General features: G+C 43.6%; 1 protein-coding gene across 1 annotated transcript in view; it reads right to left on the reverse strand.

Annotated features, from left to right (window-relative positions):
• The window catches only part of LOC115328655, a 55,885-nt gene that overhangs the window by 18,131 nt on the left and 15,295 nt on the right, over positions 1 to 22,459 (reverse strand). The window contains exons 3-5 of the mRNA XM_040210392.1: positions 2,490 to 2,558; positions 1,163 to 1,299; positions 829 to 869 (exon numbers count right to left, since the gene is read on the reverse strand). Coding sequence (XP_040066326.1) covers positions 829 to 869; positions 1,163 to 1,299; positions 2,490 to 2,558 — 247 coding nt within the window. The remainder of the gene's footprint in view (positions 1 to 828; positions 870 to 1,162; positions 1,300 to 2,489; positions 2,559 to 22,459) is intronic.

Here is a 22,459-nt window from a genome sequence, read left to right on the forward strand (position 1 = left end):
CATTGAAAATCCACGAGAAACTATCTCCGTCAGTTTAGCCAATCGCCACCGGTCGTCCACCCCGAGTGAGAGTTCGCGGTGCTCCCCATAGATGGCGCCACAGAAGAAGAGAAAACCGAGGGGGACACAATCCGGTCGCTCATCTGGCTCTCGTTTCCCCACCTGTCTATCTTACACCCTGGTCAGTGGGCTGTACGTACAACTGAAGTTTTGGGGGTTTCGTATATGGGACAAGGGATGTAAGAATATACCCTTTTTTTCTCAGAGTGAAATTGTGGCGCTCATTAGTACACAGACGAAGTAAAATATGAAAAAAAGCGGCGACGTTTTACTAGTGTTGTGTCGCATTTTCTATCAACAATTCTAACTAGTACCCAACCGGTTAGAATTGTAATTGTAACTTATTTTAATTATTTATAATATTAATTTTAAGCTACGCGTTTAGTTTCGAAGTAAATGCTTTATACATAAAGCTGTTTAAAATAATATTATATCCAATAAGGAAAGTGAGCTTTTTCCTTCCACTTTAACTACCCAATGTGTTCATCAGACACTATAGGAGGGAAAATTGAATGTAAACAAAGTTTTTGCCTAGTTAAATTTTGATAACTATTCCAGACTTGCACGAACTACTCTAAAAAGGTGAAAATAATATATAAGACTAATAATAGAGAATTTGCAAAGCATAAAAATACATGAAGTAAAAGAATTAACGGTATCTGGTCACACTTGACGTTTCCATAAAAAAGGGCCGTAAAAAAAGCTTCAAATAATAATAGGAACTGCTTAAAGCCTCGCCTCTACAATATTTGAATAAAATGCGCTCACCATAACTGTTTCGTATATCATATCCTTTGTACAATTTAATTCTGAAAAAAAGAGCAAATCCGAGTTTTACGCATGTGGTGGACATTACAAAACGTATACAGTAAACGACTTAATTTTCGCGGGCTCAAATTTTTGCGAATCGGGCCAAAGCTAAAAATTTGAAATTATTCGCGGGTTCTAATTTTTGCATATCGAGTGTAGCTTCCGTAGCGTTCGCATATTGTCCGAACTGTTCGCGGAACGTAGTTTTCGCGAATTGTAGGCAATTCACAAAATTCGGGAAAATTAGGTCCTCGCGAAACTTTTGTCGTTTACAGTAGTTGTTTTCACTTACCCTGTTAGCAGGACGTTAATATCCGGATTGTTCTTTCTTTCAAAATATGCCAATAGTGTACTAATTGCTCCATCCACGTAAGCAAAACGATTCCTTTTATCAAAGCTCAATGCTGTCTTCAGATTAGGCTCCTTCTCCTAAGGGTTGTTGGTAAAACAGAGTTATTAAAGGCAGGCATACATTCTGCAAATAATTGTATTCGAGCTAACAAGGCTATTTGTTTTGCGAAATATATGATTGGCCTTCAGCTATATAAAAATTTAGCCCTTTATGTGAAAGCGCATTTTTCCGCTTTCCTGATGTGATAAGACGTGCTCTACGCTGAGCAAGCATTACCAATGGGCACATAAGGACACCAAAATAGGTAGAACAGAATTGGCGTATCTGAAACCTTTTAAGGATTAACGCCATGTCATGGCATCGGTCACTTTTGAAATAACATATATATTTTTTTTTTTGAGAACACTATGCGTGACGTCAAAATGTGCTTCAAAGGATAGCCATCTCAATGGTATCGCGCGAAGGGTCATAGTGTTACTGTTTGTTCTTCTCTCTTCCTCTTAGTTTCATTGAGCACAGAAAATAAACAAACGAAATGAAATGAAATAAAATTGTTGCAAAGCACTTTATTGTGGTGACTTTGAAGTGCCATATATTTTCATTTAAGGGGTAATATTGAGAAATAAGCATTCAGCGGCTTACTTTTTATATCACGGGTCACAAAATTACCATCGTTTCTGCACACATTGAGAAGGCGATACCTCGATTTGTTTGATCCAAGTCACATTTTTTCGTAATCCAATTAACATCAAAATTAACATTAAGATAACTAGTTGAGTTGCTGATGCCATTGTCGCTGAGATTTCAGCACTGCAGTTCCAAACGTCTTTGGAGAATAAAACATAATCTTTAGTGACACTTTATTATATTCATAAAAAAAAAAAGTACGGCATTTAAAAAAAAAAAACATTCAAATTTAGGTACGGTATTTACCGCGAGTATTGCGGTATTATGCTCGCTTGCAAGTTATTTAATATTGGCTCTTGCTGAAATATATGGATACACTCTTAAAGATTAACTAGTTTTTAGTTGCACAGATGAAGTACCCACCAGGTTTCGAAACGTTTTGGGACTTTCTGATCGCCAAGTAGATATTTTACCAACTAAGGGTAATGATGTTATGAACCTGATTATATGTATAATAATGGTACAATTTATAAAATAATTATTTGTGTTAAAATGATTGATATTGTACAGACAAAATAACTTGAGGTACCGATCTATATATCTCCGCAATTAAGATTAGGATAATAATGGCATTTCTTACAACTCTTCTTATCCAGTACTTAACATCGATCCCATTGAGCAGAAAATAATGTTCGAGGTCATCTGTTGCCTAGAAATAGAATCAAATCAAATAAATGTTAGAAGACAAGCGATATACGTTTGTTAAAATAGTACGTTTTTTGGTACATTCAATCACAAAGTACAATTCGTGATAATATTTATACCACTAGGACCAATGTTTCATTTTTGGGGGCTCGGCTGCAGGCGTGTTAGAAGATATACATATTTATGAAAATATAAGTCAAGCGACGTACTTTTTGAAGATCGTAGCATCTTTACCTCTATATCACTTTCACAGCACAACGCATATGTAGGCAGATAAATACAGCGCATAAGGTTGAGCAAGTATGTGCACACAAAATTGGTTTTGTGTTGTGTAATAATGACATACTCTGGTTTTATGGCGCAACTGAAATAAACGCTACGCAAGACTAAATAAAATAATCAATATACCCCATAAATCTTTACCAACATGGTAACTTATCTACTGGCAAGCCTTGAGCAGGTGTGTTATAGCAGTATATATGTTTTTTTTAGCGTTTAAGTAGCTTTTAACTAGTTTGTAATCTCACTTTTTGTGCATCATTACCAAGGCATCAGCTGTTCATGAGCAGAACAAAGAAACTAATTAATTAATTAATAACTAATAACAATGAATGTTAGGACTGTATTTTTCACTTTTTCTGTGTCCAGGAACAGTCGTAGCCTCAAAGATGATAACACAAATACGCTCTGAAAACAAACTAAATCAACAAATAAACACATACACATACAAAAAAAAAACACAAAAAAAAACACAAAAAAAACACTGACCTTAATAAAGATAAATGCTTAAGGCATTTTTAAATGAGCGTTCACTATAGAAGGTACCAACCCCCGCACTGAGTGTGTTTAAAGCACTTTGAATAAGCAAAAGGGGGAAAAGTGAGCATGGGTTTTGCACATAAAACGTGTTGAGTTGCGATTGCTCACGTGTGGAACAGATAACGAGAGCAAATACACAAATACAGAACAACTTTATGTTTCATGTACTACTTTGTGTAAAAATACGTAGTCTCAAATTTTTGTTGAGCTACTCATGTCTGCAAATTGATTTTTGAAGCATTAACTCGCAAAAAAAAACACACACACACAAAACAAAAAACAGCAAACATGGCGATTGTATTAACGGTGGTCCACAATGTGTGCGAACCTCATCTTAACATAAGTGTTCTAACCTTTCCGAGCCTGCCACAGCCAGACATTTACAGACCACGGTGCCGAACTCAAGTTTTGAACGAACAATAGAGGTGTAAAGCCTAGCAAGATACGAGGGATCGTTAAAATCCAGGGATATTTTCGGAAACAAACCTAAAATTCGCAAGCATGAATTGCCTAAATTTGACAAATGTGCATCAAAACTAAGGTTGGAAAAAAATAAAGACGCCCAGATACCGCACAAAATAAAACATGACGTAACGGTTCATTATCTAGGACATAAAAAGTGAGAACAAATGTCTCGCGGGATCAAAAAATTACAAGCTTTCTTCTCTTATTTATCGCAATTTTTGCCTATCACACCATAACCAGATTTCAGATATGTTTTTTTGCAAAATGCCATCAACATTCGATGTGATGTGTCTGCAGGTTTTAATGTCAGGCAGCAACGTGTCCAATTTGAAATGTTTTATAAAAAGATAAAGGCCATTAACAAAAATATGAATCAGTAAAGGTCCCACGCTCTAAGAAAAAAGGTACTCAACGTGACTACCTTTGGGGTGGTAAAAGTTACCACAAATAAAACAACCACCAAGGGTAAAATGGACGACCCCATGCGGAGTGAAAAAGCACTTAGTCAAACTTGACTACCCCAAAAGCAACATGGCGACCGGTTAGCGACGCTCGAATTCCCCTGTAAGGCCTAGCGAAGAGCTCGGCTCTTCGGTCGAGGGAGCGAATAGAGCGAATACGCTTGTTCGACGCCTCGTAAACCCCATCGGACACTCTAAACATCCGTCCCCAGACACCAGTGCCGTACCTATACCCTGTAAGGACGGCAGTGTGTGTGCCGGAATCGCCGCGATTGCCCCCGACGGCATGTCGCTAGATTGACTATTTTTACCACCGGCGGAAAACGCTAAAAAAAATCAAATCGTTACACGAGGAGTGGGCGCGCTGACTTCATTGAACACAACGTATGCTTGTCTTATGCGGTCATGAATCGCTGGGCACCTTCATCGACCCCGACGAGAAGCATTTAACTCGCACCAACGCTACCGCTTTGTTTTTGTGTCTTTTTGTTTGTGCCTACCTCTCCCGACAGGGTTATCCATTCGTGCGCGTGTGTGCCTACACTTCGCAGCTTTTGGACAAGGAACGAGCATTTAGGTGGCTGAGTGACACAATTATTACGATTGTTGTCAAACTGAGAATTAGGGGGTCAGTGGGCCGCAGGCCAGGTGTTTGTAAATCAATAGATACATGACTGCGCAACGCTAAGCTTCTTGAATCAGGCGGTAGCTTGCGTAACCTAGAAAATGTAGTAGTAATTGATAGATGGCGCTAAAATAAAGAGAGGAAATGACTATTTTTGTAGACTTCCCGAGACAACCACTCATACAGCAGCACACACAGAGCTCGAATACCAACCAACATACCCAACACTGTTGGAGGCACATATATGTCAGCAGTACCAGCAAGGCGCATACAACTCCAACTCAACACATTCGCGTGTCTCTACTCCACCCACCCTACCGACCCGATTTGTATATATGCCCTACCATTTTCTGACAGTGATTAGGCAAGCGAGTGCCACTCTTTACTAGATAAATACACAGAGAATATACAAGTAATATTGGTATGCAAGTGCTTTGTGTATTTATATTGGCAGGCTTGATACCTCTTTAAATCTAGCACTTCGAACAGCAATTGATATGAAATTGATCGGCTAAAGAACGCCGGACGGCATGCTACCGATCAGTTTCCGCTTTAGATTAGCGCAGTGATATGCTTCTCAAGCCATGTTGCCCTATGCTCGCTCCAGGTGTGTAATAGGAGCACGAATTGCAACAACCTCTGCATTCGTACTCAGCAATCGACTAAAGTAATAATATAATTTTTAGTCCTGTATTGTTCAATTAGTTCTTTTTTCTCTTAAATTCAGTGCTCGAGAATAGATGTCTTTTGCCCTTTTTCTTTCCTTTTCCTCACCACACAGCCAGTATAAGCCTCAGCGATGAGTCACCCTACCCGCTCCACTTTAAAACACCCTTGGGTAAAATAAGAATAAAAGAAGCAAGAAAAGTGTTGGGGTACAATTAGATAAAACAACTAGCATAGGCGAGATTTTTTTTCATGTCTATTCAGAGAACCATAAACACCTCTACCAAAATATTTTAAATATTTCAGTTTCCCGTTGACAACAAAAATTTGACACATTCCAAGCATTGGGACACTTTATGTAAGCAGTGCAGAAAGCTGAAATCATTAGGACATTTTAACCAAAACTAGACTTTATATATATATTTAAAGTGGTTCTAATGGAGACAATGTGTTCAGGTGGCAATTGTTTGTATCTTTTTTTATTTTCCAATCCTGATATACAATTTTATATTGGAAATATTTTCCTTTAAACATAATTAAACGTTAAAAAAAAACCTTGTGGGCACTTTGAAACATCGTGGAAATGGATATTTGAAAAGGGTCGTTTTTCCTGCACTGGGCTATCAAACTATAATAATTGTAGTAATAATACTTTCTGACTCCAGAAAGAACCTTGCACCCTTCTTATTTGCTCCCTTGAAAATGAAAAAAAAAGCGATATTTCACCCAAAACAATAGATAGGATATTTAACCCTAAACAATGTTATGTGTGCATTTGAAACACAATAAATAATCAAGACATGAAACACTGCAGTTATCTCATCATTCTAAAAAAATATCGGGAAATATGTATAACCCAAAAAAGGAATATGACTTACACCAAGTAATATACTCGGTCATAGAAGCAAATTTTCAACGATAAAGAAAAGTACGAAGGGTGACCCAAAAGTAACCGGAATTAATTTCAGGAGAGCGGGGCGTTCGTAGTACCAGCTTCGTCGACTAACAGCGCTTAGCGGCACCCTTTCTGATTAAGTTCGCCGACCGGCGTCGTCTGCTACGGATCCAGCGGCACGTTTTGAATTTTTCCCCATGCGCTTCAAAATGATTCCACGTTTTTGCAAATTCTTATTTGAAGGACCTTATACATTCACAAAACGATTTCTTTTCAAGACTTTTTTCATACGCGCGAACAGATTGAAGTCTCAAGAAGAAGGGCCTGTTGAATACGCGAGAGGGAGAAGCGATGTTATGCCATTTTTGCTCAAGAATTGTTCCACTGACAGGGCACTGCGTCAAGGGACATTGTCAAGATGGAACTACCATTTACATTTCCCTCATATTAGGGTGTTTCTGCCTTACTGAGCATTACTGAGTACACCTGATTAACAGTTTTACCAAGAGGAACAAACTCGGAGTGGTCAGTGCCCAATGTGTTCGATGTTTTAATCAGTTGAGGAGGTTGAGGGCCGCCCTGAATGAGGTTGGTTGTCAATCAATACCTCACCGGCCTTAAAGCGAGGAAGCCACTTGTAGACTTACGATTTCTTATCAGTATCTTCTTTATAAGCTCTCTGAACCATTGCAAGAGTTTACGCCGCCGTTTTTCTAAAAAACGCAGTTTCACGCAGTACGTTGGTCCTTCATATCAGACATTGCAAAAATAAAACGAGAAATGATTTTGAAGCTCCTGGGAAAAGTATTTATAACAGGCAACCCCGTTCGGCAAACTCACTCGGCTAGTGTGCTGCTTAGCGCTGCTAGCAGCGGAAGATGGTGATAAAAATGGCCTGCCCTTCAGAAATTTATTCCGGTTAGTTTAGCGTCTCCCTTCGCATGATTCACTGTGCCAAAAGCTTTCAATATATCAAAGTGTAAGTTATTGAGGAAGGCGGAAAACACAGCTGCCATGTTAAAAAAAAAAGAAGATAGCAACCTGTCGATTAGGCTCAATAGACCTTACGCGAAATTGCTTAATGGTCTGACAACACTGAGAGCGTCGCTATTTTAATTTTGGCAAGGGTCGTGGATATCGAAGCAGGGTGAAGGCATCGGAGACAACCCTACGGGCAGTGTGCGATGGAGCGGCAGTTGTGTCTTCCGCCTTACGACTATGGCATGTAGATGAACAGCCTAAACAACATATCGCTACACTCTGGCGAAACTCTCGGAGGTCTGTAACCACTAGTGACAACCCCGTCGAAGCAGCGGAACAAGTCCTACGCCTTCGCTGTGGAAGCTTACACACTGCGGGTTGTCGCCAGCATGTGCACGGGGCTCCGAGAGTTTCGTCAGACAGTTGAAGCAGGCTGTTTAAACTGTTCGTCCAAATTTCATGGTTCGAAGGTGGAAGGCACAGCTGCCACACTATTGCATACTGCCCGTACAATTTTCTCAGGTGCCTCCACCGTGCTTCAATTCCGACCACGCTTGCCAACATTAAACTGGCGACGCGCTCAGTGTTGTCAGACCACCAAGCAAGTTCGCATAGGGTCGATTGAGAGGAGGCAATAGACTACTTCCATTAAGCCCTACATGCAACACGGCGCGCGTTGCACTCTGGGAACTAGTTGGCCAGCCAGGAAGGAGGGTGGCATGGTTTCGGTTTCGATCGACACGTCGACAAGAGATTATACACAGAGCGTGGTCTATTAACGGCCGTTATCTCATGTTTTCTGGTCCCGAGAGCGTCATCTGTTGTCTCTAAACTAACCTAGTGGCCAGACCTCGAAGCTTTAGACAAGCCTGAGACGTATAGCTTTAGCACAGGCCCGAGACGTATAGCTTGTCTTAATACATGCTTGTATTTTTGTACTTGAGCCTTTCTGTTAGCGTTCCAATCGAGGTATGTGGACGAGCCAGTGCTGGGAATCTCGACGCTGCGAAGCTCGGGGATCTTGCTTGTTTACGAATCAACACGTTCTAGCAACCAATAAGTATGCATACATCGAGCTCGCGCCTTTACATTAGTGTTGTTGATCAGGAAGTTTGTTTGTTCGTGCGTCCATAGACGAAATATCACTTTTTGCAATTACTGTTTTTCTTAATACGCCTGAGTACGCGAGGTAAAACTCGGAGGCGCCATTGAAAAGCTCAATTTTAACACACTTCTTATCTCTTATCTGTACTGACCCGCAGCACTGCACGAAGTTAGGTCCCCACCCGCTTGCATTCCACTAATGTTCAACATGGCGTATGCGCATAAAGTTATCCATACAGACCGTTTTTAGAAAGCAAAAGTCGAGCACTTGTGTGAAGAATGTCGCACCGTTCGCCGGGAGTGCGCCGGACGGGCATGAACCCCTATGCGGTGCGCCAAACGAACGAAATTATTCAAAGCGCGTTTGACGGTTGCTAATGGCCATAATATTTGTTATGTGCTTGCTTTCTTCCTGCCTGAGTATGTCGAGATAATTTCATACACACCGTTCAGGCACAGATCTTGCGCGTCAGTAAAAGCTCGTCCAAAAAGGCTTAGCGAGGAGTAGGGGACCCTTGTTAGGGCCTCCGTCGTAGCTTAGCCGATCTCAGCGTTTGCGAAAACTTAATCTTCTATCAGCATAAAATTTGAGTGGGAGATATATGATGACATGAGGAAGACATCAAAGTAACTTTTGTGCAGTAGTGAGGTCGAATTTATTGAGTTTCCTTAAAAGTTCATGCGTCAACGCTGGGCTCAACTTTGATACTCCTGTGAGAATGCGGCTTGCTTTTTGCCCAATGAAGTAACAAGAAGCGGACGTTTGGCAAACAAAATAGGTGAAAGGCTCAAGATGAACAAATTTCAGTTCTAGTTCACTGGTACTAGACGGGATTATTGAAATTGAACTCAAAGATGCACTCGTGGGGTGAGGTGACTAAGCCACGTCTTACTACGTTTGCATACGCACTCATAATATCTGGTGTTTCGGGAACCAAGAAAAGTGCCCCGGTCTTCGTTTAGTATCGCTCGAGAATGAGTGTATTGTACGTTCGTGAAAAGTAAGATAATCGAAAACGCAAGCAGCGCGTTCGGTCGCGGCGTGATAGCATGAAATGAAGCTGCTCAGTCGAAACCGGAACTGAGCGGCCAACTAGTTCCCAGAGTGCACTGCGTGGTATTTCGCCGCGATGGGGCGCGTCGGTTTTGGAAGAAGTCCATTGCTTCTCTAATAGACCCTTTCATGATCATATCAAGCAACATTGTCGGTCACCATTTTTTGGGGCACGAATACGGTAATTGCATGAGGGTCCTTGCCGAACCCTGACGCAGCATTCGTTCTCGATACAAGCCAAGCCGAGTTCACGTCGAATGCTTGCACAGACTCGTTTCCAATACATGCCCAGTGTGTGTGCCCAAACGATGGCGAACTTCGATAATTGGTGCTGCAGCTACCATACTCCGTTCACCTAGCTCTAAGCTAAGACTGCGGTGAAACCTACATTCTCGTTAGGTCAGTCATACGCCTCCCTTTCACCTCGACATCAGGCTTTTGTCCATACTCACGCGCGTAGAGTCGGGTCACGTGATGAAAGGGAGGCGGCTGATTGGTCCTGCAAGCCAGTAGTCTCAGGTTGAGGGTGAACGGAGTATAGATGGCGCACACTTTTGAAAAGGGTCTATTCAAGGGTTGCTGACAAGCTGTCGGTGGCAGCAATACAAGTAGCAGAAACGCATACTGCAATTTTCACTCGTCTCTTATTATTTTATAAGAGCCTTTGTTGTTGTCGTGGGCAACACTGGATCCCACTGCTGCCGGCATGTCGTGGTCGAGACAGGTTAACGACGACAACTGGTTTATTGCATACTATTTGTTGTCTTGTAAGCTGGTGCGCTGGCGGCATCGATTACATGATGGGCCTTGTCGCCTAACCCTTTTTCGTGTCTTTTTGCAAGTGCTTGCCGCATGAGATGATGCGTTGTGCTGCCCGCAGCAGATTCTAAATCGCAATAAAAAAGAAACAGGGTAACAAATCTGTAACAATGTAGCAATCAGAGATGTTTTAGGCTAGATTGACACGAGCATTTTTTCCTCAACATTTTTACATAACAAGGCAAATGCAATTTTGGAAGTTTTACGGTCTAAAACCAACAAGCACGCCCCACCAAAAGGTTGAGGATTCGTTTCCACCACCTTCGGATGGTCTGACGAGCAGCTCAAATATAATTACACATTGAAGTCACAATAAAATCAAACGATCCGACTCTCCATCCTTACTAATGCAAATAAACGAAATTGGTTTGTTACAGGAAAGAAGAAAAAAGGCTAGGCTGAAGTTTTTGTATCTTCTTGCAAATGATAGGGCTTTCTATTAATCGGCACTGATACCTACAACCCATTACTACGAGACAGACCAGACATCATCAGCCACACTTACTGACACCTTACTTTGCTCGCATCATTATTAAACAAAAAATGTTTACGCAGGGCAATTAGTGACTGGAATTCTCTTCCTACCCAGTTAGCCGTTTCCTCCCAGCTCATTACTCCACGGGTCCTCACTGCGACATTTCCTTCTGCTGCAGGTGGCCTTTTTGCTCTGCATAATTTTTTTTTTGTACTTCCTGTCGAAGGTTTTGCTTATATAGTCATGTACGGTGTGCAATTTACTCTTTCTTGTTCACTCCTGCTTGTACCATCTTGGTCTGCAGTATGTTATAAATAAATAAAGAAATAAATAAAATAAATAAGAAATAGCTGCAATTCCCATTTGCCGATTTCACAAGCACAACCGCTGAGGTAGCGACATGCTATTTTTTAAATCACCACCATCAAAACTATAATTATTTCATGATGTATAGACCCAAATGTTTTAATTGAAAACAAACAACTATGCCCATGTCTTTTGCTGACGTACCTCGAACCATAAGTTACAAAACCAAAAAAAAAAGACTATAAAACATTAAATTTTTGTGTCAATTAATCTTCTGACCCTGCAGGGGTGATGAAATTGATCTACAAGCATATAAAGTTTAAATAAAAATATGTTTAATATCTATTGTGAACTAATTGCTATATTTTTTTATTTTAAATGTCCCCATGGCAAGCACAACAAACTCAGTTATTTAAAGGTAACAGAGACATCTAGGAACATTTGGGATGCGAGTCACCTCACCATGCCCATTGCTAGCCTGGCTTCAAGCATGCCAGTTAACGTGTCACCAAATATTTTACAAGTAAAGATGCATCCGTCTCTATTCATTCACGCCAGCGCACCAACAGTGCCGAATGATGCTCCCCTAGTGGTGTAGACAGCACGCATCTGAGAGAAGGCGTGAGGATCACACCGTCAACGCTGTAGAGCAGTCATGCCGCGCCAAGGTAGAGGGCTGCCGTGGGCACACCGCGGTACCGGGTTTGCCGAGACTGTAGAGGCAGCTGTCTCAACTATTGCCCCATTTGTCCGCAACCGTTGATGGCAGCAGGAGACCTAAACTCATAAAACAAAAAGTTGGAGCCGAAAGTTCGCGGAGCGCGCTGATTGAACGTTGGCGACAAAAACGCCAAGTCATCGTCGTGATTGCCCTATCGGTGAGCTCCGTGAACTTCGGCCCGAACTTCGTGTTCGACGAGTTTAGGGCCCCAGTCATCTATTGTTGCCATCAATCGTCCCAACAAAGCGATCTCACTAAGCGTTCAACGGATGCGTGACGCCGCAATAACTTTAGTTTTCAGGAGGCAGGGGTCAGTGAACGAGACGGCTCGTGTCGTCTCGACACGCGCGAAGCTCTAGCGGGGTTCTCCCAGATGCAGAGACAAAAGTTTCCTCGATGCATTGCGGTAGCGGCAGCCTAACCAAACTGGCTAGTGATATTGGTCTATTCGACAGGAAAAACCCTGAGGCTGCTGCGCATCTAGTCGTTCCCACCAGTCAAAGCGTATACGTGGCAAAGGCCATTGAATTTTCACGGAGTGAGTTACTTTCATAGTAAAGTATTTGGTGTCACCATGCCACATCATGGTGGTTTTAAACACCCATTTGCTGCATAATGCCTCTTCACTTAAATTTGTTTTGCGACATTTGAAATATGAGAGGTTGAAAAGAGGGACGGGGAAGAAAGTCAGAAGAAAGGAGAGGTGATGCAAAGCAACTGACCGAATCGTCGTGGGCGAGCCAACGCTGGACACCTTTGTGTGCGGAGATTGGGCTGGGATGGTGTGTTGCTAACATGGGGGGTCCCTTGATGGGACCCTACCCCAGGTTTGGCTAAACATCCAAGACCCTAGTTTCATCAGCACAGACACACCTAGCACAGGCAGGCATGCAGGCGGTTTGAACCCACGCTGGCTCAGAGCTCATGGTGATTGGTGACGCCACTCGCCAAACACCTACAGGCGTGCAAGTCCCCTGTGGCGGAGCAAACCTGTAAAAAGGCATTCAGTACATGAAGTTTATACTAATCGAGCCAAACGAGAGGGATACACTTCAACCGAAAAAAGTCAAGGCACAGCTCCGAGATATCATGGACCTCCAATATGTTTGTATGTCCTGTGCGATGTATTTTACATGCTCCAAGTGAACTATAGAAAGTAAAAGGGTTTCAATGATAGCATTTTAAACTCCTAGATTATATAGTCGCTACATATAAACTTAGAGCTGCAAAGTTAAATGTGCCCAAAATACTGAAAGCTAAGCTTAGGTATGCACAGATTTTTAAATAAAAAAATAATGTTTTGGTTTAACTTGTCTTTCCAATTATGTGTGACACCTCTTTTTCAGCTACAAATGAAATATACTGATGTGAAACCTATAACTTTATGTTGAATCCGGGTCATTATTTCTCTGCAGCGTGCCGGCGTGCTCAAAATGAAATCAGGTGGTCTTATCTCGGTCTGAAGAAAATTAATTGTCAAGGCTAGTGCAGCATTAGTAAAGCTTTTTGTTGACGTTTCCTTAGTCAGACTGACTGAGCTACTTTGGAAAGAACCAGCCGACGAATAGATTATGAATAAACAGAATTATAATTAGACATTCCACTGAGACGAGTAGCCAAGTGAAATCACCAATTAGCAAAAGGCTCATGTAGTCGTAACCGGCCAACTCAATAGCCTCCACCAAAAACATTTTAATTGCATCGGTATCCAAAGTAAACTTGAAGCACATGTACGAGACGGGCATTGTACGATGGGTTTCTCATAAATTGCATCTAGCGTCATAAGACACTGTGACATGGCGCGCCCCGATGTCGCATTGTGTCGAGCTGACCGACTCAAGGAGAAATGGCAACCGCATATTTTGGTAATTCCACTACAGTGTCAGGTGTATGCAGTTTGAATGTCCTCATGTTCTGCGAAGTTACTGCGAGCGACATGAAAGATGTGATATCATCAGACCAACTACGAACAAACAGAGCATTGTAAACAACGACAATAATGCAGATAAGCGGTGCTAAAATGCTGAAAGGTAGTGCATGCTTCGGTTTTTCTCCATAATTCGTTTCTTAAAAGCTCAGAAAATGAAGAGAAATTACGACAGCCAGGGTTCTCTGGGGTAGCAACCGCTACGAAGTCACCTAAGCAGTGTGGAAGGTGTCCGCTGAGCTGAGGTTCACATTTCATAATGAGGCACCATGTTCGTTGTGAGGTATATACCTCGAGGTGTGCGAGTGAGATGTGGGTAGGTAAACACTGAGAGCCAGTCAAGCAGGACCAAAAGGGGACCTGGAATCGTGCATGGGTTGATCCTGTTTTGACACCAGAGAGGCTCGAGCCAAGCTGGGATTTGACTGAACCCTCAGCAGAACGCACGGAGGGGGACCAGACAGGTCTTCCTTAATGCCCGTCACGAAAAGGTGCCTACCGGATACTATTGAGTAATATAAGGTAGAATTTGGTGCGCAGTCTTTCTCCGAAAATAGCTGCAGTCACTCTCCCTGGTCCTGGGTGCTGCTTGATGTCTCGTGAAATGACAGCCTCAGCACCTTCTTGCCCGCAGGTAGCACGACAATTGCCAAAAACAGCACCAAGAATTCAAGAGCGCACTAGAGAGGCTAATTTACGTCGTTGACATTTTCTGTCTTGTTTAGGGAAGCGTCTCTACCTTGTGGTGACAGTTGGCAACCTGAAATTGAACAGAGATTATCAGTATTCAGGAGGCTATGCTTCATGACCCCCATCCAGACATATCAGTCATAAAGAGCTTGGCAAACACTATCTTCGTGTACCACAGTGTTGACCTAGACATTTTGGACCAAGTAAGAAGGTCCCAGTCATGTGCGCAGTCTTGTTAAATGCCTTTGATACATGTTCCGAACAGCTGGTTGGATACCAAGCAACGCTGAACACGGTTTCACATATATAATGCCATACCGCTGAAGAGTTTTGTAATACTGATCGTGGTTCACTCGGACACAAAGCGGATAGAAGCATAGACCGAGACCACAGTGGAAGATCAGTGCGACATTTTTGGTCGATTTGGACAGCCAAGGACACTAGCGTTTGCCAATGGGGGCATTCACGAGGTTCAGCCTCGAAGCCTTGGAACCAGGCTTGCAAGCACTTTCCCACTTTTCTTGAAGCTCCGCTGCTGCAGAACCACAGCAAAAAATAAGAAGTACTTCTCTGAACTGTTATTGGGCTAACGCATTAGATCCCAGACTGAATTCTGTCTATATGCAGTTTTGCTCGTCCCTGCAAGGAAGAGGCCAACAATCTTTTTGGTGCGGGACAGACTGTGTGGGCGCGCAGTTTCGGCATATGGTGGATTCCTGATGTTGTGTGTTCACTTGACGGTAAACGAATGACAATAATAGGCACCCCTAAGGATAGCACCAACGGCATTCGTTTCCGTTCTGGACACGACATCCTCACAAGTGAATTGGCCTGGCTGTAGTACTTTTTTGACAGAGCTAGGCAAACATCTTGGAGGTTCGGTTATTTATCGATAAAGTTTAGAAGCCCGTCCTACAACGCCCTCCTTGAGAAGGCAGTAGTATCTGTAAATAAATAAATAAATAAAAAATCTGCTTCTTGGCAGCAGGAGACATGCAAAAAGTGTCGGTAGAGCGGCCAGGCGATGAGGCGCCCTGACGGGAGGCGAGTGGTAGCCGGGATTCATTATCACCTCGGACCCTGCCGGCGACAAAGCAGAGATGATTGATTTTTAGGTTTTGGTTTACTTGATTGTATCGCAGAACGTCAGAACTGAAGAACAAGAACGGCAAAAGAGGCGCGAGCTCGGGCTCGAGCTTACACTCATAATAGCGAAGATAGTGTCCGTGACGACGTAACAAACTAGTAAAAGTCAATTACTACATTCTCCCCTCCTTTTTATAACAATATCTCAAGAGAGACATCAAAGCAGAAAAAAAAAACTGCTCTCACTTTCTTAATACTTTTTTAACAATAGCCACAGAAAGACTACAGTGATAAGAACATCAGAAGACGACACTTATACTCCGAAACACAAAAGCAGACAGATGAATAATATTGAAAAAAACTTAATATTCGAGGAAAGTTAGTTACATTTGAGATAGTTGCAGTAGGGGGAATTTCGGCTCAACGTCTGCTTCTGAGGTCACAGGCGTTTATATTGAAAATGTTTTCTTAGAAGAAATCACCGAAAGAGAAACATTTAATTTCATAACAGTGCGATTAACCGAAAGCACCCGTCGTGAACAGAAAAGATGCTAGCTCCTCCGTGTAGGGCGGCCGTCGGTGAAGCTTTGTGGCACGGGCTGGTGCGGGCTGGTCCTTCCCCATAGGGTCTCGAGCGAAAAGGCCAATGAAGACTGCGGCCGTCTTGTAAACGCCAACTTCTCCTGAGGCCGGAGCTCGGCGGACATCTTGCGCGCTATGTTCCATTCACCCCCACGATGAGACTGTGATGGAGCCTACGCTCTCGTTGGACCAATCATACGTCTCTCTTTCGCCACATGATCACGCTCCCGCTCATACCCACGCGCAGAGAACCGGGTCAGGTGATGAAAGGGAGGCGGCTGATTGGTCCGGTGGGAATGTAGTTCACACTGCAGTCTCAGCTTAGTATAGAAAGGAGTATAGGGCAGCATGTCTCACCAACGCAATATAATTTCGTAAAGTCCAAAATCGGATACAGCAGAGAGACCGGCCAAAGGGAAAAATCAAACGGTTTGAAAGTCAACGTCTTACAGGGCAGACGGGTAAACCAAAAGATCACGGACGTTGGAGCACTGTGAAGAACCGCGGGGGCTTATTTACTGCCCTGAAAGAACTGAAGGAAGACAAGCGTTGGAGCACTGCAAAATACCTAAGAAGCTTATTTACTGACCTAAAGAAACTGAGGGAGCACGAGCGGAAGAACGTCGCGAAAAACCGCAGTGCTTTTTTCTGCCGTGGAAAAAGTTCAAGAAACGAGGCGTTTGAAAAAGCAAAATGCAAAAAAAAAAAAAGCAAAAAAAAAATTTAAAGATACGAAATGAAACGTGAAAACGTCTGAAGCAGTGAAACGCAATGAGCCAATCTGCCTACTAAAATCGAATGCCACAAAGTCTAGAAGAACTGCGACAATCGCCGGTTCGCAAACTTTGTGACCGGGATGCGGAGCTATGCTCCAAACGAGAAACAATGGAGAGAACGGGACGGGGGCCTTCAGGCTCGGCGTAGAGGCTCGACCGACGCACCAAAACGTGGTAGCGGCCGATGCACTAAAATGTCGCCGACGCACCACAATGTAGTGATTTTGTAATGGAGAGGCAACCATTTTGGTGGTTCGACGATCAGGCTGCAACACGGCATCAGGAGATATCCAGGAAGGACCTGTAGAGTGCCTGGCTATGGAGTGCACTGACGGGAGACGGGGCAGAGGTGATTGATGCTTAGATTTAGGTTTGATGAATCATAGAGCAGAACATTGAAGCTGAAGAACACGAACAGGCGAAAGAGGCAAGCGTTCGGGCTCGAGCTGGTGCTTGTAACAGCACAAATAACACCGGTGACGACACAACGATAGAGTAAAAGTAAATTACTTCACTGCCACTGAACTGGAACCCGCTACTGAATTGGAAAGTTCATGCGCTACGTACATCCGGGAAATCCCAACAACAAAGGGTGCAGCTCAGAAATTCAGCCAATGTTCGAGATTGAGGAAACCAGTACGGGCGACACAGTCACATACCTCTGAGCATGTTTACCAGGTAGATACTTGGTCTCAGTGTTAAATAATTCAATACAATCAGATATAGGACTAGTGAATTTTTTTCTTTAAATAAGATTCAAAACGAAATACAGCAAAAAGAACATCCTTACCTCATTTCGGCAAACACTGATGGCAAACCAAGCGCACGGTCGTTCGTTGTTATGACGCTCAGCTGTCTCCAATGGCTGTCGAGAACCAGTGTTGCTGCTCGCGCTGACAAATATTTTATTCCCCAAATTCACGCGAATTGCACAAGACACGATGTGGGCGAATCTTGAAGGATTACGAAAGCTAAAAAAGAAGAGATATCGTAGTTTTTGCGCAGTTATCTAAGCTACTGATATCATTTACGACTGCGTGCACTCAAATATCGGATTCGCAAGTGACCCCTGCCTCTGTCGTCACTTGCAGAAAGTGGTAATAGGCATCCTGCGTTGCCCAAGAGGCGCTGCAAAAAATGACTTGTTAGGACTTGTTTTGGGTAGTACAAACTTGAGCGACTCAAACCGCCACACGTACAGAAGTGTGCCTGCTCTGGGCGCGGAACACGATAACGAGTAAAATAGAAAAACTCGAAAAATGCTAACGCCGTCGAAGCACAGGCCAAAGCTAGGACGATAAGAGCGTAAACCAAGAAACGCCGTATCACGCGTCCCGAAGAAACATAAAGGGGAAGAAAAATAAAAAACACCGGGATGCCAGATCTTCTAACGTCACCACTTAGATATGAGACGCGTACCCTAGCGGTGGTGGCATGAATCCGGAACTTTCGGTTGTCTTGCGGCGTTGAATGTAGCCGATTTTGGACGTCCAAAGGTGTTTTTTCCGTTCTTCTGCACTACACAGAAGTAAGAAAATTACGGCGAAGGCGCCACAATAGTGGGAGTCCCAATTAGGTGAGCTTGTACTACCCAAAACGAGGGCGCCACAGTTTGTTCAAAGCTTCAGCGCAGGAGGCCCATTCCACAGCGGCCCGGGGTCGTCACTTAAAGGATGGTCACTTTCACTTTAGAGTAGTCAAAGCCTCCTAAACGCCATTTTGTCTACCCAGGGTAGTAATTTTTTCTTAGGGTGCAGAGTTGGACCCTACGGAACACCAGAAGGGCATATATGTGATCTCGATAACACACCGCTGACACAAACTGCCAATGCGCCCAGACATATATGTCTTGAACCACAGACATAAAACCCAAACAAACTTCATACTCTGACGATTGGTGCAGTTATAGCTTATGATGCACAAGGTAAAATGCCTTGCTCAGTTAAAAATTTGATTCGTCGACCTGCCCATGTTAGAAACAATAGGACAAATAAAACTAAAATAGTTCGCTAATTTTTTTTAACAAACCTAGACTTATTGAGACCATGTTGTGATTTGTCAAAAAAGCATTTAAAATGCCTAGAAAGTTTCAATTTTACTACGCTTTGAAAAAGCTTTGAAAATCTGGATAGTATAATAACACAGGTCTATAGTTCACCACATCTGACTAGCCCCCAGGTTTTAAAATTGACACTATGATGGATGACTTCCATATTTGTAGAAAAATAAAATTTTCCATAAATTAGAGTTGACACAGCATTGCGAGGGCAGCATTTTCGTAATAGCAATAACCACACTATAGATATTTAGAAGCTGATATTGTCTAGTGTGAGTATTTTCTGCAAGGGCGCATTTTATTTCTAACGTCGTTCGCCATCCCCAGACATAACGAGTGCGATTGTGAAGATTACGTTTTTTAACGAGTTATTTACCGCTGTCTAGCGTCAGAAAAAGAAAGATCAAACTACCAGCGCATTTCCTGGGAAACAAACAATGTAAATACTGATCTCTATTATAGGGGGCTGGATGGATTATTCAGCAAGCAGGTATGAAGCCACCGGAAGTAAGCGCTTAGCAGGCTTTGTAACCCTTCCGTGTGCTGGTTCGAAAAGCGTCGAGGGCGCTGGATTTTCGCTTGTGACCTCAAGAGCGCCCGCTTGTTGCGCAGTAAGATCGCATGCTGAGCCGAGAAGTATAATGGGAAGCCATCCAATGTAAACATTTTGAGATTCTAGTTGATCAAGTGGGCATGTGTCTCAAGTTCAACTGCCTCATTTTAGGGATTTAATTCGGAGCATGATTATTAAAACGCACTCCAAGACACCGGAAAGTACGGACGAAAACATCGACTGAATGCACTAGGAAGTCCAGCAGGCTCCGGCCTGCTGGACTTCCTAGTGCGGACAAGCATCAAACTTCCGGTGGTTTCACTTACGCCCTGCTCGGAGAGCGGGCGCAAGCGTCCCCTATCATAGAGATCAGTGATGTGGATCAACCTGGCTTGATGGCATGGACACCCAGTGACTGGTGCTGCAAAAGTGCTACTAAAGCAAAATACATTATTGTGGCTTCTTAAAAATTACGTTATCGATGCTTTTAATATACAAAGCTCTACACACTTCTTATGGATTGAAATACAAAGTACAAAAATGTGAAGCTATATTTTATTGCTTTCATAATCACTGTGGAAAGTTTTATATGTGTGGGTTGCGGGAACTAACGGCCTGAATATTTTTAACTACAATAAAATATGTACGAGGTCCCAACGTAGTGCGAACTATTAAGGAAGTGGGGATTGCATAAAAAAAAAAAAGTCAGCCGAAGTGTTTTTGCAGACTATTCGGGAGGAGATCGAACAGTCACGCCACTAGCGGCATGCTGCAGCTGTGTGGACAACGAACCACATTTTCTTGTTTGTTGTTGATCAGAGAAATCGAAGATGACGATTCGAAGGCCGCTCCTCGTGCGTCCAAAGCACTGGTCAAAGCGAAGCGCTCGTGCTCAGACCATGCTAGGCAAAGTTCAATTTCTTTGTTTTGCTGTGTTAGTAAACACTGCGCTATGTGGACAACAAGCTGGATAAAGCGCCCCCTATAGTTCGATCTCCTGCCCAATCCACCGGATGCAGTCTGTAGCCTGTGTATTTAATGCATCGAGGGACCCAGACGTCGTCTGGTTCGTAAGGCCGTTTATAGAACACTGACTCTGTCGGCGTGCACGCACCCGCGTGCACGTGCGCATTCCCTTTTCATCGTTTCTCGTGTACACCTTGCCGGGCCGGCACTGTCTTTGCTGCTTCTAGAAGTGCAAGCCCTGTTCAGTCTTATTTAGTTCCCACCCGTGAGAAAGGGAAATTCTGAAAGCTCGCGGCCCGCAATCACTGAAGGAAAACATGCCAGTGACACTAGCCTATCTTCTATTGTTTCAAATTCGTGTCACTTATAGCCGCGTCCCACTAGAGGGGCAGACAGCAACAAACGACAGCGACACATGACAACGATCGATAGACGACACCGACAGACAGCTTATTTGTTGGAGTCCGCCGTCCCACCTGGGCAGACACAACGCAGAACACGGGGGCAAGGAAACTTGTTTCCTTGTGGGACTGGAGTAGTCATCAAAACACTTGGAAATACACAGACAAACAGAGTCTGGCGACGCGGTTTTTGTGTTTTGCACTTTGGGCATAAAACGCGCCGACAAACACGGTGAAAGTAGAGACGATTACTTTATTTCTTGATGAAAGCTTCCGCCTTTCTTAATTTGCCGTTGGCGACTTTCCGTAAACAGTCGACAGCAAACTTTCCTATTTTCGAACTAGAATACCCGAATCGTTCCTTTTTGTTTTGGCCGTTCGAGGCATTCTAGGTGAGCGCCACGGGATCTCACGCTGATTTTGAGGATGTTTATAACTTCACATTCCAATGATCGAGGGCCGGCGTTTTTTGATGGACAATAAGGTGTCCCGATTATCACAGAACGTGAGGAAAAGTCTCTTGTCAGCCGGAATGGCTTGGCGCGGAACGTCGTGTTCTACTTCGTGGTGAGTGGCCTTGCTTTGGTCAGCCTTCGCACATGGATGTATCCATCCTGATGCAGGGGCGTAGACTTAAGCGTCTTGGAGCACCACCTCGCGCACCAAGTTTTCGCGAGCAAAACCAGTCACAGCAAATTCCCTTTCGCAACACGACCGCCCGGCGCCAGCCAGCAAGCCGCGCCCGCGACCACTACGTACAATCGAGAAACCGGAACTGCGGGGCTGAAAACGAGGGGTGGCCCACACCGTGGAGTGGCCGCCAAGGGCTTCTCGTTCCGCGAGGAAGGGTAGAAGGGTGGGAAGGGAGGCAACAGAAGGCATAAGCGGGCGAGGAGGATAAGTTTGTCTCAGAGAGACGTTCCTCAGTGGGACTGCTTAGTTGCTCTTCAAGTCCAAGGACAGACAAGAACTGAAATAATACTTAAAAAACAAGCGAGCTGGTGATGATTCATGGTAATAAAACTCGAGACTCAGGAACACAGAAGGGGAGCTGTGTTGTGTGGTGTTCGTCCCCTTCTGTGTTCCTGAGTCTCGGGTTTTATTACCATGACAGACAAGAACTCGTCCGTCGTCGATCGTTTGTCGGCGCTTGTTGGGGATGGTCGCGGGTGTTCGTCGTTGCAGTGGGACAGTATCGGTGACACGGAACTTCGTGGTGTCGTCGGACAAAAACCGGTGTTTGTCGCTTTAGTGGGACGAGACTACTAACGGGATATAGCTAACTTTCTGCAAGTCTGAGAGCTTAGGCGACTGAGTGATCGCCTACCATGATATTGCTACCAACTGATATCACAGAGCAAGGTGCGAATCAATTAGTTGCTTAGAATGAGTCCCGTGATTGCTTGTCGTATAAGCATAGTGCATTTGAATACCCTGTATTTTGGAATGGCTAAAATAACACATCTGTCGTTTGCAT

This window comes from Ixodes scapularis, unplaced genomic scaffold (genome assembly GCF_016920785.2).
Source record: "Ixodes scapularis isolate PalLabHiFi unplaced genomic scaffold, ASM1692078v2 PGA_scaffold11__112_contigs__length_91849675, whole genome shotgun sequence".
In the NCBI taxonomy this organism is placed as follows: Eukaryota; Metazoa; Arthropoda; class Arachnida; order Ixodida; family Ixodidae; genus Ixodes; species Ixodes scapularis.